General features: G+C 42.4%; 1 protein-coding gene across 1 annotated transcript in view; it reads right to left on the reverse strand.

Annotated features, from left to right (window-relative positions):
• Positions 1-328: 328 nt before the first annotated feature.
• Positions 329-15,318, reverse strand: part of igf1rb (insulin-like growth factor 1b receptor) — a 75,679-nt gene continuing 60,689 nt past the window's right edge. The window contains exons 11-21 of the mRNA XM_058400974.1: positions 14,315-14,589; positions 13,989-14,122; positions 12,778-12,943; positions 12,482-12,572; positions 12,054-12,124; positions 10,962-11,191; positions 10,751-10,858; positions 10,082-10,241; positions 9,663-9,792; positions 6,735-6,869; positions 329-3,544 (exon numbers count right to left, since the gene is read on the reverse strand). Coding sequence (XP_058256957.1) covers positions 3,157-3,544; positions 6,735-6,869; positions 9,663-9,792; positions 10,082-10,241; positions 10,751-10,858; positions 10,962-11,191; positions 12,054-12,124; positions 12,482-12,572; positions 12,778-12,943; positions 13,989-14,122; positions 14,315-14,589 — 1,888 coding nt within the window. The 3' untranslated portion in view covers positions 329-3,156. The remainder of the gene's footprint in view (positions 3,545-6,734; positions 6,870-9,662; positions 9,793-10,081; positions 10,242-10,750; positions 10,859-10,961; positions 11,192-12,053; positions 12,125-12,481; positions 12,573-12,777; positions 12,944-13,988; positions 14,123-14,314; positions 14,590-15,318) is intronic.

Here is a 15,318-nt window from a genome sequence, read left to right on the forward strand (position 1 = left end):
GGTAGTGTTTGAGGTTTACTCAGATACACAGAGCACTAACAGAGTCCTTTTTTTTTTTTTTTGGCAGGGGAGGGGGGAAGAAATCTGACGATTTTTTTTCTTTATATACAGGTTCATATACATTTATATTATCAAAAAAAACAAAAAAAAACAAAAGAGGGTGAGGTAGATAAATGCTTGAAGGAGAAACGAATAAGTCCAAAAGACATGGGGGGGAAGAAAAGAAAAATATCTCCAAAAACAAGGGGGATTTTTTTTTTTTTTTTTTAAATAAAAAATAAAATAAATAATAAGGATACAAATGGAAAAATTGAGAACTAAAACAAACTGGCACAAAAAACAAAGTTATTTAATTGTGAAATGGATATAAAAGGACCACTTTCATGTTGAAACAATTTCTGCATAGATTTGCCCTAATCATCTCTAACGCTTCTGAGGATGATCTGATGCTAGTAGGCAGTTGAATGGGTTTCCATCAGCATGGTGGCAGTGACAGTCACGGATTAAATTACAGCCAGAAAAATGTTTTCACTTTCCCCAAGCACTGAACTCAAAAGAGCGTGTTTTAGTGCCTTCATCTGTTTATTGATGCACTGGATCACTACGAGACTAAAGTAGCTAACAAATCGAAGAATAACCTTGCAGGACTAAATCACACGCCTCTCTCAAACTGCATGGAGATGACGAAGGTGGACGAAGAGCACGTCTCGGCTGATCGGCTGCAGTTGAGGTAAGGTGTGTAGTAAAAAAAAAAATATATAAATAAATAAAATAAACATCAGGGATGCATCAAAACTGATACGGTTACATCATTGGTTCGTTATTTATTCAGTCATGGCTGCGACAATGCTCCGAAATACATCAAGCGCTGTCATAGCATGTGTTGTGAGCCTAGTGTATGTCATCATGTTAATGAACCAATGATGATTGACGAAATGACAAGATTACTGATGACACGCGAACCGTCTGTTCATTAAAAGTGCAAGGTGTGAGAGCGGTTCATTTCTGAGACACACCACACAGTTATTCACTGCCAAATATGTTCATGATGCTCCGTTCTCAAAATAAAACTGACATACCGATTAAACATACCATCTAAATAGCATCACCTCTGCAACTTACAACTCATCATGAGTTCATTGCCAGGAGCAAAATATACAAAGCCTAATAAAAAATGCCTGCTTTATTCATTCTAAATGGTCTGGGGGGTGAGTGAGGTATCGTATCGATGCATCCCTAACTAACCTTAAAGAAAAAAAATAGCAAATATAATTTTTGGCCAAAGTATTCCTTTAATCTGAATTGTATTAAAGAGGATTGTATTTAGTTGGGAAAATAATAATAATAATAATAATAATAATAATAATAATAAATCTTCAATGTGTTTAAGGTGCCTCAAAAAAAACAAAAAAAACAACAAAAAACGATGGTTTGGAATCGAACCTGAGGATCTGATTTTTCTAAGACACAGTGTTTAACTGCTAATGGACTGCGCCACCATGAATTCCACAATGACGTAAATTTAGACAAAAACATATTCCAAGACGAACGCTTTCAATCAGTAAAGGGGATGGAGGGAAGAAAAAAAAAGAAAAAGAAAAAGAAAAGAAAAGATTAGGGGCAGAAAATATAAATAAGTAGAGTTTTCTTATTATTATGCAAAAAGTACAAGATGGTAGTGGACACAGTAAAGGATTTAACCCGAAGGATCTGTTTTACATATAGATATATATATATATATTTTACAACCACAAAAGAAAAATCGAGAAGAAAATAGCAGCTTCTTTCAGTACAGACATACAGGAGTTCATTTGAACCGTAAAAAAGGTAGAAAAGTGACGGATGAATGATGTGTTTGCTCTGTGGTCCAACATTTGACCGACTGAGATGGCGGTGTGTGTGTGTGTGTGTGTGTGGGGGGGGGTGTTGGGGCAGTGGGGTGGGGTGTCGGGGGCTAAAGGTGACGAAACTATAAAAATACCTGCTCTGTTTTTTTTTCACGACGCACGATATCCCTTCATGTTTGCCTAAATCTCATCCAGGTACCTTTTTTATTTTTTGCAATGTGGTTAATTGCATGTTAGGCCTTTTTCAAGACCGTGTGTTTATTTATTTCTACATCCCAACAGTCGTCCCCCCCCCCCCCCCCGTGTCTTCCTAAACGTGGCTGGAAGTTTAGCAGTAGAATTGAATGTACAAGACAGAAACCTGGTCAAGAAAATAAACAGGAGGCAATCTGGTGAAGGAGAAAAAAACAAAACAAAAACAAAAACAAAAAAAACTCGCCATTGATCATAAATCAATTAAGCACAAGAAGAGTTGGAAAAAAGAAAAAAAAAAAAAAAAGGTATATGTATGGATAGATATATACACACCAGTGTAAAAAAATGTGGAGTGTCATATTTGCTTTTATGCGCCTTCAAGAGCACAAAAGCGCAGCAAGAAAGACGGTGAGAAAAGGAGTATATTAATTAAAAGAAAAAAGAAAAAAAAAAAAAAGATGATGGCAGGTTTGAGACTTTCTGCTCTACCACTGAGTGGATACACAGAGTGGGCGGAGTCTCGCATCGTGTTAGATGAAGCTCCTTGTTAATGGCGCCACCCGGCTTTGAGCCTCACTGAAACCGCTCTGGCACACTCTTTAAGAGCTACCATGTCTTTGGACACCTAAAACACAAAAGTGCCTCTCTGTTGGAATAAAAATTAAGAATATTAAATTCTGCTTTACATTAATGCCACCTCACCATGACTGATTTCAGACAACACCCTAAATGTGAAATTCCCTATTTGGAAATGTAGAAAAGTAACAAAAACGCTATAAAAGGAGGGAGTGTGCGCTCCTTGGAAGTTACTGTGTGTGTTCCATATTGTTTCGGGTTTCTTTTCTTTTCGTCAGTGTTTGCCATGCTTCTACAGTGATGGCGGTGAAGTTTGCCATCTGTCCGTCAGTCGACGCAGGTCATAACACAAAGAGAAAAACAAACTGCGTCACTGAGGTATGATGAGAGGTTGACATCCTCGACGCCTTTCTGTCTGGCTTTCCTTTGTGCCGTTATGTTCCAGAGAGGACGTGGTGATTAGACAGAGTGGAGTTTGGGAGTTCTCCGGAGTTTAACGTGACCTAATAAAAGAGGACAAAAAGCGGGCAGGCTGGCATCAGCACGCTGACGACTGGGGCAAGGGCAATGTGCGCTCGTTCTTCCTCCCACCATTCATGTGCGCGTAAGGCTGGGCCTCATTAAACGGGCTTCTCAGCAGCAGTACCGGCCCGTTGGTGCAGCGTTTGTCTGTGCCCGAGGAGGGCGAGGAGGGAGTGGGCGAGGGCACCGGGGCCTTGGCACAAGGCTCCAAAGGAACGTTCTCCATGGTGCTCAGGTTCTCTAGGTCCAGCTCTTCCGTGTCTGGTGGCTTGTTCTCTTCGCTGTAGAAGAAGCTCACCTCCTTGAAATTGGGCTCCAGATCATCCTTGATACTGCTGATGATCTCTAGGAAGGTGGGGCGCATCTTGGGGTTATACTGCCAGCACATGCGCATCAGCTCAAACCTGAGGACACACACAAAATGATTCTTTAACAAAAGTAAACATAAGAAGAGATAAGTTTTGGCTTTGAACTAAAACACACAATCATAATATGCAGGTCAATAATAATAAGGTCAATGGATCTTTGAGGCTAAATGTAGTGAACAAGTGCATCTCATCCAAAATCTTCATATACTTGCATAACACACAAGAAAATTTAGTTAAAAACAATGACTAAAGTGGGCAGGGCAGTGAAGCTGTGACCGTCTGTGTGGAGTTACACATTCACGCAAGTTTCTTCCAGGTTCTTTGTTTTCCAGCCACAACATAAAATCATTCTAGTAGGTGGACTGGCTATGCTAAATTGCCCTAAGGAGTGAGTGAGGGGCTGGATGTGTGTGTCTATGGTGCACAGCAACGATCTGACTTCCCATCCAGGCTGTATTTCCTCCTAACACACTCCAGATCCATCACTACCATAACCAGGATAAAGACGTTACTAAAGACGAAGGAATGAATTTGCACAATAGTGGAGATGGTCCATACTTCCCTAATAAAGAGCAGCTATATTTCCATCTGCATAACTCTTAACAACAGGTGGCAGTGTGGGGAAGGGACCAAATGAAACATGCACACAGACAGCAGCTACATGCCAAACACAGCTGCAATGATCTCACGATGCATACCGTGGCCTGTTGTACTACAAAAGCAAACACGGCATTTGTGATGAAATCGCATGGCCGAGTTGTTGAAAAGCCATAAGAAAGTCCGAGAAGGGCAGAAGAGCTATAATGCCAATGCTTCAATTTTCAGGAAAATTTTTAGAAAGGAAAAAAAAAAAAAAGAAAGAATGAAAGAATGAGATGGCTAGCATACCCCGAGGGCCATTCCAGTTCACCACCTTTAATTATACACAAACAAGCTAAGAATATCGGAAGAGTTTACAGACTGCTGCAATAAATACCACCCTTATCCCTGTGCTAGGTTCATTTCACTAACACACACACACACAGAGGTAACAACCTCCAGAACCCTAGCGAACACACACACACACAGAGTTCTCTGCTGTAAAAGACATCAGTGAACAACAAAAACAGCTGTTACATACAGTATACACTCATATGACATACACTCTACTAACACTAACTCCATGTCTGAGTGTGGTACACACACTGCAAAGCACCGTACTTCAAACAGTGCACTGTGACCCACCGCTGAGACAGTGGACCCAATGCCCTGAGCTTGCTTTCCCTGTATGGCCACTTTATGAGTTTCCACTGAGGAGGGAGGAGGAGGTGGGGAGGTAGGGGGTCGGCTGCAGCACCTCCAGCTCAAAATGGCTGCACTCACAATTCAGAGGAACCTGTAGAGTTAGTTTGCGTGTGTGGCCATCTTTCAGACACTACACTGAGAGAAATACACTGACCAGGCATAACATTATAACTGCCTGCCTAATCTTGTGTTGGTCCCTCTTTTGCTGCTGAAACAGCCCTGACCCGTCATGCACTGTGTATCCTGACACCTATATGTTTTATCAGAACCAGCATTAACCTCTGAGCAACAGTAGCTCGTCTGTTGGATCGGATCACACGGGCCAGCCTTCGCTCCCCACGTGCATCAATGAGTCCTGGTAGCCCATGACCCTGTCACCGGTTCACCACTGTTCCTTCCTTGGACCACTTTTGATAGATACTGACCACTGCAGACCGGGAACACCCCACAAGAGCTGCAGTTTTGGAGATGCTCTGATCCAGTCGTCTAGCCATGACAGTTTAGCCCTTGTCAAACTCGCTCAAATCCACATCGGATATTTTTAAACGTCCTTCTCTATATCGTTTGCAACAGTTGATCCCAAATTCTGAACTGAAGCAGATTCAGTGGTATGATCCAACATCATGCTGATATTAAATAAATATAAATAAACGTGCATGCACACGAACACGGCGTCAGTCCTTACTATTTAAAGCTCTTGTGATATGGCTCTAGCACATGTAACCACACAGAGGTTGGGTGACTACATGCCAGACGTTATTGGATTCTGAAGTAAAGAGCCGAGCAGTGAATGGACTCTGGTAGGGGGAAGCATAAATTTAAGAAGCCTAGATGCCACATTAGTCACTAATTATGTTCATCCATCAGTGACTCCGCTACATTAGCAGGGGTGAGAGTTGCTCATAAGCAGCTCATATTTATGGGGAGAAAAACAGCTCTACAAATACTAATTGAACCCATCACTGATGGCGAGGTAAAGGGACGCTAATCCCTTTTAAACAGTAATAAACAGTGAACCCACTTCACCGCCATGACTTAAGGTGTGTTTATTTGTTTATCTGAGCTTTCTCCTTCTTCTTTCTATCCTTATTCTACTGCCTTGGGTTGTGTTAAATCCAAACGCTGCAGTGTGTAAGCATGTTCACCCTGTCTTCATAGAGTTCAATTCAGCTCCACCAATATAGACCACTAAAAGGACAGCCGATCTGACGTGCATATCTTAACCTGAGCCAATATTTAGGTCTCTTATACCTTATGGCTTGAAGCTGCACTTGAAAACAACATCATGATGAACAGCAGCCTGGAAATGTTTCTAAAATAATCTTACAAGTAATGCTGTATGCTGAAAAATATTCCAGTAAGCTGTTCATAAATACTGTGACTCCAGATCTATTTTCCCTTTTGTTCCATATCTTTTCCTTTGCAGGATAAACTAATATTTTCAAACACTTCTGTTTTAGTAAGTTCCTTTCAGCTGAGCTTGACTTGATTCCCTAATTATGAAGGAAATTTCTGATTTCTTCATCCTTCTATCGAATAGTGGACACTTTAGGGTTAGGGGGCAAACCCTTACATGAATTCCATACAGAAATTCCCAAACACAGCAAGATAGTACTAAAGACATGCAGAAATAGTCTCATAGTACAAATTGTGCTGTGTGTGCACTGTTTACATGCCAGTGGTCTAAGAAGCTGCAAATATGGCACCCACATATTCACATCATGCAGAAAAAGGGAAGATGCTGTGGCGTTCTCATCAGTCTCTCTGTTCACTTTTAGCAACTGCTGATGTAGCAAATATGCACAGTAATATAATCCATGCACTACTGTGAAAATGCAAACCAGGAAATATGTATTTCCCTTTAAAGTCCATTAACACAGTTCCAAAAGGATGGTTTCTATAAAAAGAAAAAAAAAATTTCAGAAAAGGGAACGTGACTCACATCATATCGGGGCAGTTGTCAGGTTTGTCTAGTAGACCTCCTTCCATGACGAAGCGCAGAACCTGCTCATTGGACATACCCTGATAGGGCTGCTCTGCCAAGGTGGCTATCTCCCATAACACCACACCAAACGACCTGGAGAGAGAGAAAGGGGTGGGGGGTGGGGGTGAGAGAGAGAGAGAGAGAGAGAGAGAGAGGGAGAGAGAGAGACAGAAAGAGAGCGAAAGGGTGTGAGAGAGTGAAAGAGAGAGAAAGGGGAAGAGAGGGGGAGAGAAAGACATCGAAAGGGTGTGAGAGAGAGAGAAAGAGAGAGAGAAGAGAGAAAGAAAGAGAGAGTGAATGTGTGAGAGCATGAGGGGGTGAGAAAGAGAGAGAGAGAGGGAGAGAGAGGGTGAAAGGGTGAGAGAAATGGTGAGAGAGAGAAAGGGTAAGAGAGGGTGAGAGAGAGAGAGAAAGGGTGAGAGGGTGAGAGAAAGAGAACAGGTTAAAGAGAGAGGGTAAGAGAGCGAACGTGTGTGAGAGAGAGAGAGAGAGAGAGAGAGAGAGAGGGTGAAAGGGTGAGAGAGGGTGAGAGAAATGGTGAGTGAGAGAGAAAGGGTGAGAGAGGGAGAGAGAGAGAAAGGATGAGAGGGTGAGAGAAAGAACAGGTTAAAGAGAGAGGGTAAGAGAGCGAACGTGTGTGAGAGAGAGAGAGAGAGAGAGAGAGGGTGAGAGAAATGGTGAGTGAGAGAGAAAGGGTGAGAGAGGGAGAGAGAGAGAAAGGATGAGAGGGTGAGAGAAAGAGAACAGGTTAAAGAGAGAGGGTGAGAGAGAGTAAGAGAGCAAATGTGTGTGTGTGTGTGAGAGAGAGAGAGAGAGAAAGGGTAAGGGGGGGGAGAGAACAGGTTAAAGAGAGAGGGTGAGAGAGAGTAAGAGAGCAAACGTGAGAGAGAGAGAGAGAGAGAGAGAGAGAGAGAGAGAGAGATGGGTGTTACACACACGTACACAAACACAAATAAACCCAGCTATCTAATGGCTCTGGTCCAGCAGAACAGGAGAATATCACTAACATGCAGGTTTAATGTCCAACTCTGAGTAAAATAAACTCCTTTATATAATGAATATAATACTGTAATACTGCTGTTTCCACATTCACACTTCACACTAGCAGAAAAGAGAAGAAATCTGATGTTGAGGAAAACAGTTCAGATCAGTTGCAGCTGTGAATATTACACTGAAAACCCAGATGGATTTCTCCTGCAGGTTTCCACAGAAACGCTGTCAGATGAGAGAGTCACACAAGGTTAATGCCTCTACCTCATGTCCACTGTGATGACGAGTGCTTGCCAACTCTGCTTAAAACATATAGGAGGAATTCCCCTTCATTTCCTACCACATAGATTTTCTAATGAGAAGAGTGTGTGTGTGTGTGTGTGTTAGTTTAGCTGTATCCTTTCGTCCACTGTAGTTTAGTATCAGTGCTTCATAACAGTTAGAGGAGAGGCTGTTAGAGAAGTTTTCTTAAGGTTTCTCAAAAACACATCAAGCTGCACTTAGCATCAGATTAACGTCAGCAAACAAATGCTTACAGCTGCTGTAAAGCATAACAGGAGCTGGTTACAGGAATATATTACCACTGTCTTAAAACATGACTTGCGTCAACGATGTTCCACAATTTTAAATACAACTACAAATAGTACAATGTGGTGTTCTGTACTTAATGATAATGGTAGCTGCTAGCAAACTGATGTGGTATAAGAAGAATAAAGCACTTCAGGAAACGCCACATGTGGAAAATAATGAATTCTGGGATGCTAACAGCCCAACGACTGCGGTACTGATGAGCTAATATTGACTAATACTAGCTGAGTTTTTATAGATTATAAAATATCATGAGCTCCCAAAGAATATATATATATATATATATAGCTGCTTATTTGATTGTATATAGACCATTTTTGGGTCGACGTCATGATTATATCACAGCGCTAGTGGGAGGCAAAACAAAGGGAAAACTGGAGGCGGCCAATACAAACCAGTACAGAGTCGGAACACAAATGTCATCTTGTTGGGTGACAGAATCGATTGAGTACAGGTATGGTTTGGTTACGTGTCTAAATATTTATTATGCATGCCCATCTAATTAGCAATTGGGGAAGAAGTTAAATGATTTCTCATGTAACGCCAACTCTTTAGCTTGGAAATTAGCTAACTGGTAGCTAACTACCGGAGACTAAACAAAGGAAACTGTTTGGGTCATCTCCCTTCCTACAGCTGCCAGAAGCGCTCAGGTTTTCAGATAGGTGTAGATGTCAGGTCACTCAACCGGAGGTCATCCTCCATCCACTGAGTGAGCGTGTACGGGATGGACAATCTGGTTCCGTCCGTTAAATAAATAAAATTCGTGGTCCTGGACAGTGAGTGACCTAACATAGTCAGATAAATTCGGATTTTGACCAGTCATCGTTTAAAGGACAGGGAAATCGTTCTCCCTTCACCAAAGCTCCGCCCACAAAAAAATGTCACAACGTTTACCAACAGAAAAAGGGTCTACTGGAGAAGGTTATATCTATAATTTATTTTAAATGAGTCTGTTTTGGCATGTTATACATTACACAGGACAGGTAAGGGACTTTTTCATTTGCAGGAATATAAGCTTATAAAGCAAAAACACTGCTTCCTGTTGATTTCAGAGAGTATAGTATCATAAAGTACATACCTTTTCAAAAAGGCATTAAAGCATGTGATTCTTCTACATATTTATGGTTGTATGCTTAGCAGACATAAATTTTGGAGAATTCTTTTCTATAAAAACACATACTCCATCAAAATGAAATTGAGACAGTATTAGTGTGTGTGTGTGTGTGTGTGTGTGTGCGCCTGCCACAGTGGCAAAACTCATACACTAGACCTATTGCTGAAAAGTAAATGTATGGAAAAGAAGCTTACCACACGTCAGACATGGTGGTGAAGACGCCGTCTTTGAGGGATTCTGGAGACATCCAGCGCACAGGCAGCAAGCCCTTCCCACCCTTTCTGTAGTAATCTGTCTCGTAAATGTCCCGCGTCATGCCAAAGTCTACAAAGCCAGGACAAATGAGGTGAGATTCCACAATTTCTATATAGCAAAGCCTGTTGGGCGGCCAAACAAAACATGGAGCTTATAGGCTTACATTTGCACAAAGCTTACTAGATTAATAGCAAAAAGAATCTGAGCGTGGCTCGGCCAGACGACCAAATGAATATTTATAAAAACACTTATGAAGCAGATGTTTCTGCCTAGCTAGAGCGTATACGTATTTATTAAAACCTCTTTTTCCATTTCACTAGATCATCGTGAACCCGGAAAAAAATAAATCGGAGACTACCTCCGATTTTGACAGTGAAGTCTTCAGCCACCATGCAGTTCCTGGCTGCCAAGTCTCGGTGGACAAACTTGTTGGCATTGAGGTATGCCATGCCGTCTGCAATCTCTCCTGCCATCTGAATCATCTTCTTCAGCGGTGGCAAAGGCAGGCTGGTTGTGTTCTGAGGATGAGTGGAAGAGGAAAATGAGAAAGGGAGACAGCCTTGAGCGTCGACAAAATATATCACCAGCAAAAAAAAGCACACGTTTTTGTTACACCGTTTTTTTACAGCCGTGGGCATTTGTTATGCAGGGCCAGGAGTTCTGAGTTGGCTAAAAGGTCATTAAGTAAATCTGTATAGTCAAGGCTAAGTGAAATCTTACTCTTTAGTATCCTTGGACAGAAGAAAGACAGCCACCGATTTTTAAATAGTGAAAAGAATCGAGAATAAAATCAATAAATGCTTGTCTTTTAGCAGTCAGCTGGTTATCTTTTTCTCTGACCGTCTGACCCTGCAGCAGTGTTTGTGCATCACCAACCCGCTACATTCTGTACATTATAATCAGTACGTACCTTATAGAGACATATATACATAACCCTGTTAGATAGCTAGCTAAAAAATGAACACAAAGTTGAAAAGAAACAGGAATTTGAAAAAAGACTGGGATCCTAAATCTGCAGAAGAGTCACCTTGCTGGATCGTAGAGTGCGTAGATAACTCTTCAGATCGCCTTGTGTCATCAGTTCCATAATGACTAGAGTGGGCTGTCCCTGTGAGACCACACCAAGGAGACGGACCTACACCAATCACCACATAAAAAAAAATAAAAATATATTAAAACTCCCCAAAACAAGCAACATAATCAAGAAAGCTCATAAATATTGACGTCAGTCCACATACCACATGGTGACAGTTGAACTCTTTCATGACGGAGGCTTCGTTGAGGAATTCGATGCGCTCGTGCATGCTGGCGCACTCGTTAACAGTTTTGATGGCCACCCGGGTTTCGGGCTCATCCTTGACAACGCCCTTGGCGATGCCCTCGTACACCATGCCGAAGGAGCCTTGGCCCAACTCTCTCATCATGGTGATCTTTTCCCGTGCTACCTCCCATTCATCAGGGACATACACTGGCAAAGGAAAGCAGAATCAGGAGTCATCATTTACTCATTAATGAAATACATCATTCTACGTCTGCACCTCTCTCGTACGAGTCTATTGCTACTAACAGATAAGGAAAGGCTAGACCTGGCTGATAAACACTGCACAAACCTCATGGCTAAATCATCACACACTCAACACAAAGCAGGTTCAGCTGTTCCGCATGCCTTTATAGGACATGGTATTAGACATTTTGATGGAGTTAGCCACATAGCTCCAGTGCAAAACTGAGGTGGAAGCCTTTGGGACATCACATGAATTGGCTGACTGACTGACTGACTACATTTGGACTAAGAAGAAAATTGTGCAAATTTTGTCTGCAGCCAAAGTATTCCTTCAAGACCTAGGACTCGCGTCAAATATCGGTAACGATGAAAATAAAGCAATAACCCTCTCCTGAGTAAAACATTGCATAATACATCAGACACTATGACATTCTCGCAACAGAAATCAGAATCAGAAAACTGACAATACACATACTCAGTTTTCATCCATTCTTCTCTCTCTTTCTCTCTCTCACACACACACAAATGCACGCAAACACACCTGCCAAGAGAGTACATTCTTTTGAGCATCTCATTCCAGATTTAGTCCCTTTGCTGTTAGATTATCCTCCACTCTTCTGAGAAGGCTTTCCACTACATGTTGAAGAGTGGCTGTGGGTTATTTGCCCATTTAGCCACAAGAGCATAAATGAGGTTGGGCACTGATGTTAGTCGAGGTCTAGGCGGGCCAGGTTTCCACATACTTTTGGCCATATGGTGTAGAATACCATTTATAAGTCTATTTCTATTTTCTCCATCAGCCAATACTGCTTAAGATCTCACTCACCTTCTGTCGCACTGAGGTACTCTGGGTTGACCGAGGCGTACAGAACTCCATTTCCCAGCCTGTCGCTGTTCCTACAGATTCCAAGAGAACATTTCTCATCCACCAAAAGCCACATTAAATACATTTAACAGTGTTTTCAAACAACTGCTCTGTTTTCCCCCTGATGAGCTAGTCTAATGAAACTTCACCCCAGTCTACCCTCATATAAAAGGAAAAAGCAGACTGCAGTGTTTCAGACAAACCCTGAAGCTTGCACTAAAAGTGTGAAAAAAAGAAGAAGAAAAGAAACAGTGCTTCATTAGTGCTGCGCTATTAAACATTTTGAGTGGAAAGAAAAGTACAACCAGGCTTCTTTAAGCTTGGTTTAAAAATAGTGTTGATGTTATTTGCAAAAAGTAAAGGCTTATGACAGCTCATAAATTGCATACCTTTTCTTATTGACCACAAACATGGCCACTCCAAGGGCCAACATCATGAGCCCAAAGGGGATGATCATTAAGAAGAGAAGATTCTCAAAGCCTGCATATTCAGGAGCAAAGGGGAGACGATGTAATTCTATTTGGGTTCTTATAACATTTCTACTAGAGGAATGCTAGAGGAGTCATAGACAACACTACAATTACACAAACCCTGCAATTATGTGTAATTCAACTGGAGAAAACAACACTGTTTACAAATCATGGAAGGCAGTCCTGTTGTGAAAATGGCCAGAGCGATTACTTACTTTCAGCCCGTGGGATGTTCAAGACTATGGGCTGTGTCCATGAGCCATTTCTAGCCAGTGAGGTAGCCCTCACACGGACCGAGTACTTCCCGGGGCCAAGGTTAGTGAGCCGTACACCCCGATGCTCCTTATAGTGTTGACGGGACACACACTCGTGCTTCTCCAGCTGAGACGTAACATGATCATAAACATCAACGTACAAAACAATTAGTTCACGATATGAAATAGTGCATATACACTATGTTGCCAAAAGTTTTGGGACGTCTGCCTTTACTTGCACATGAACGTATTATGGAGTTGACCTTCCCCTTTTGCAGCTATAACAGCTTCAACTCTTCTGGGGAGGCTTTCCACAAGGTTTAGGACTTTATGGGAATTTTTGACCATTCCACTAGAAGCGCTATTTGTGAGGTCAGGCACTGATGTCAGACGAGATGTCCTGGCTCTCAGTCTCCGCTGTAATTCATCTCAGTTCTATCGGGTTGAGGTCAGGACTCTGTGAAGTTCCTCAACACCAAACTCGCTCATCCATGTCTTTATGGACCTTGCTTTGTGCACTGGTATGCAGTCATGTTGGAACAGGAAGGGGTCATCCCCAAACTGTTCCCACGAAGTTGTGAGCATAAAATTGTCCAAAATGTCTTGGTATGCTTAAGAGTTCCTTTAAGTGGATCTAAGGGGCCAAGACTGACCCCCTGAATTTCAGTGATTTGGAGGGGTGTCCCAAAACTTTTGGCAATAGTGTCTGTATGTAGATACATACACACGTATATAGGACAACAAGTACAGACTATGTGCATGTTATTGCCATGTGACCTATTGATGCTCACTGGCAGGGTCAAAACCTGAAACAAATGCTTACAGTAAAGGTCAAAACTGGCTATATTAAAATGAGGTGTGTGTTATGTGCATGGAATTTTTAGCGTGACAACTATGCTTACATCACGGACAAGACAAACTCATCTCTGTGATTTGTACTAACGTTTATCCTGTGCACCGATAATATCTATAATAATAAGACATGTCTCTCTCCAAGCGAACAGTATTTTTGCCTACTCTACTACTTCGTACACACCCTTTTACACAACTTCTGTAAAATAATGCCACAAGTTTACAATATGTTGTTTTGGGCATTTCTCAGAAATAATAACTAAATACGAGCCAGTCCATAAGGACGTAACCGCTTATGTGGTAATGGAGGGATGGAGCACCTCGCCTCCCAGATGGAACTGGATCTCGTAGAGCAGGATGAGGCCATTGGGTTGTGCTGGTTCAGGCCACTTGACAATCACAGAGTCATCCAAATCCTGCCACGTCACTGGGCCAGGGATGTCATCAGCTTTGTCTAGGAGAGGCAGAACAGAACATACTCACCAACACAACACAAAGTCTTGTGAAAGAAAGGAAATTTTCAGTTCTTGACGCTGAATGAAAATGCAACTTTCGAGCAGAATGAGCATGTGTAAGCCATTTCTCCTGGCAGAACACACACAGATGCAAACTTTAATTATGATGAGCTTTTTATTGGTCATCTCACCTGCTGGTTCGGTGCGGGGGAAGGCGAAGGCAGGAGCACTGCACTGCTGGATCTCCTCGTTGCAGGCGTGCAGGTCGATGCGGTACACAGTGAAAGGCTGCAGGCCCTGGATTTCAGTGCTTGTTTCTTCCAGCTTTCTCTCCTGAAACTCTTGCTTATGTGGTTCTGAGGATGAGGAGTTGCCCTCGCCCGGGCTCCCACTGGCACCTAGCAGTGAGTGTAGGAAGCTGGAGTTGGCCACTCCTGACACGTCTCTGCGCTGACGGAGGCTGGGTCTGAAAGGAAAAATTCAAATCAGTGTCACGATAAGAAGCAGAGTTGGGGTGGGGTGGGGTAGCGTAGGACTCTGGACGTCTCTATCATTTATTTTCTCTAGTGAACGTATATCGTGGTAGCTTATTCACATCCATTTTGTGTCTGCCTGCAACTCCCCAACAGCGTGGGCAGGATTTTGCAACCCCCCCCCCATGGCAACCTGAAAACTCTTTGTAATGTGTAATCCACTTCAGTTGTAAACACATTACAGTCCTACATCTGTTGCCACTCTGTGCATGTTCGTAACATTGAGCGCTATACAATGCACACAAAAAAAGCAGCACTGCAGGCCAGAACTAAACTAAACAACTATCAAATTTTTGGCTAAGCATTGCTGCGCACTGTAGATTTTATTTCTTTGTTTTATTATATGCTACCTTTCCTTGCAGCCACTCTGACGATGCCTTATCAAGGAAAAGAGGGATTTTTATCTTAAGGGATCAGGCTGGGCATATTAATTAAAACACATTTGTATGTGTGTATGTGATGGCCAAAGGAGTGTGGTGTCAGCCGCTGTTCTAATCCACTCCCAGGGAGCGAGTCACTCACTTCTTTGCCAAAGCAAGCACAGGCTCTGTCCTCAGATGATCTGGCAAGGATGCTACCTCCCCCTCCACCCCTCCAAACGTCCTCCATATACACACACAAACACAAACCACCACAGCTGGTTTCCATTCCTTTAAACTCTC

This window comes from Hemibagrus wyckioides, linkage group LG10 (genome assembly GCF_019097595.1).
Source record: "Hemibagrus wyckioides isolate EC202008001 linkage group LG10, SWU_Hwy_1.0, whole genome shotgun sequence".
NCBI lineage: Eukaryota > Metazoa > Chordata > Actinopteri > Siluriformes > Bagridae > Hemibagrus > Hemibagrus wyckioides.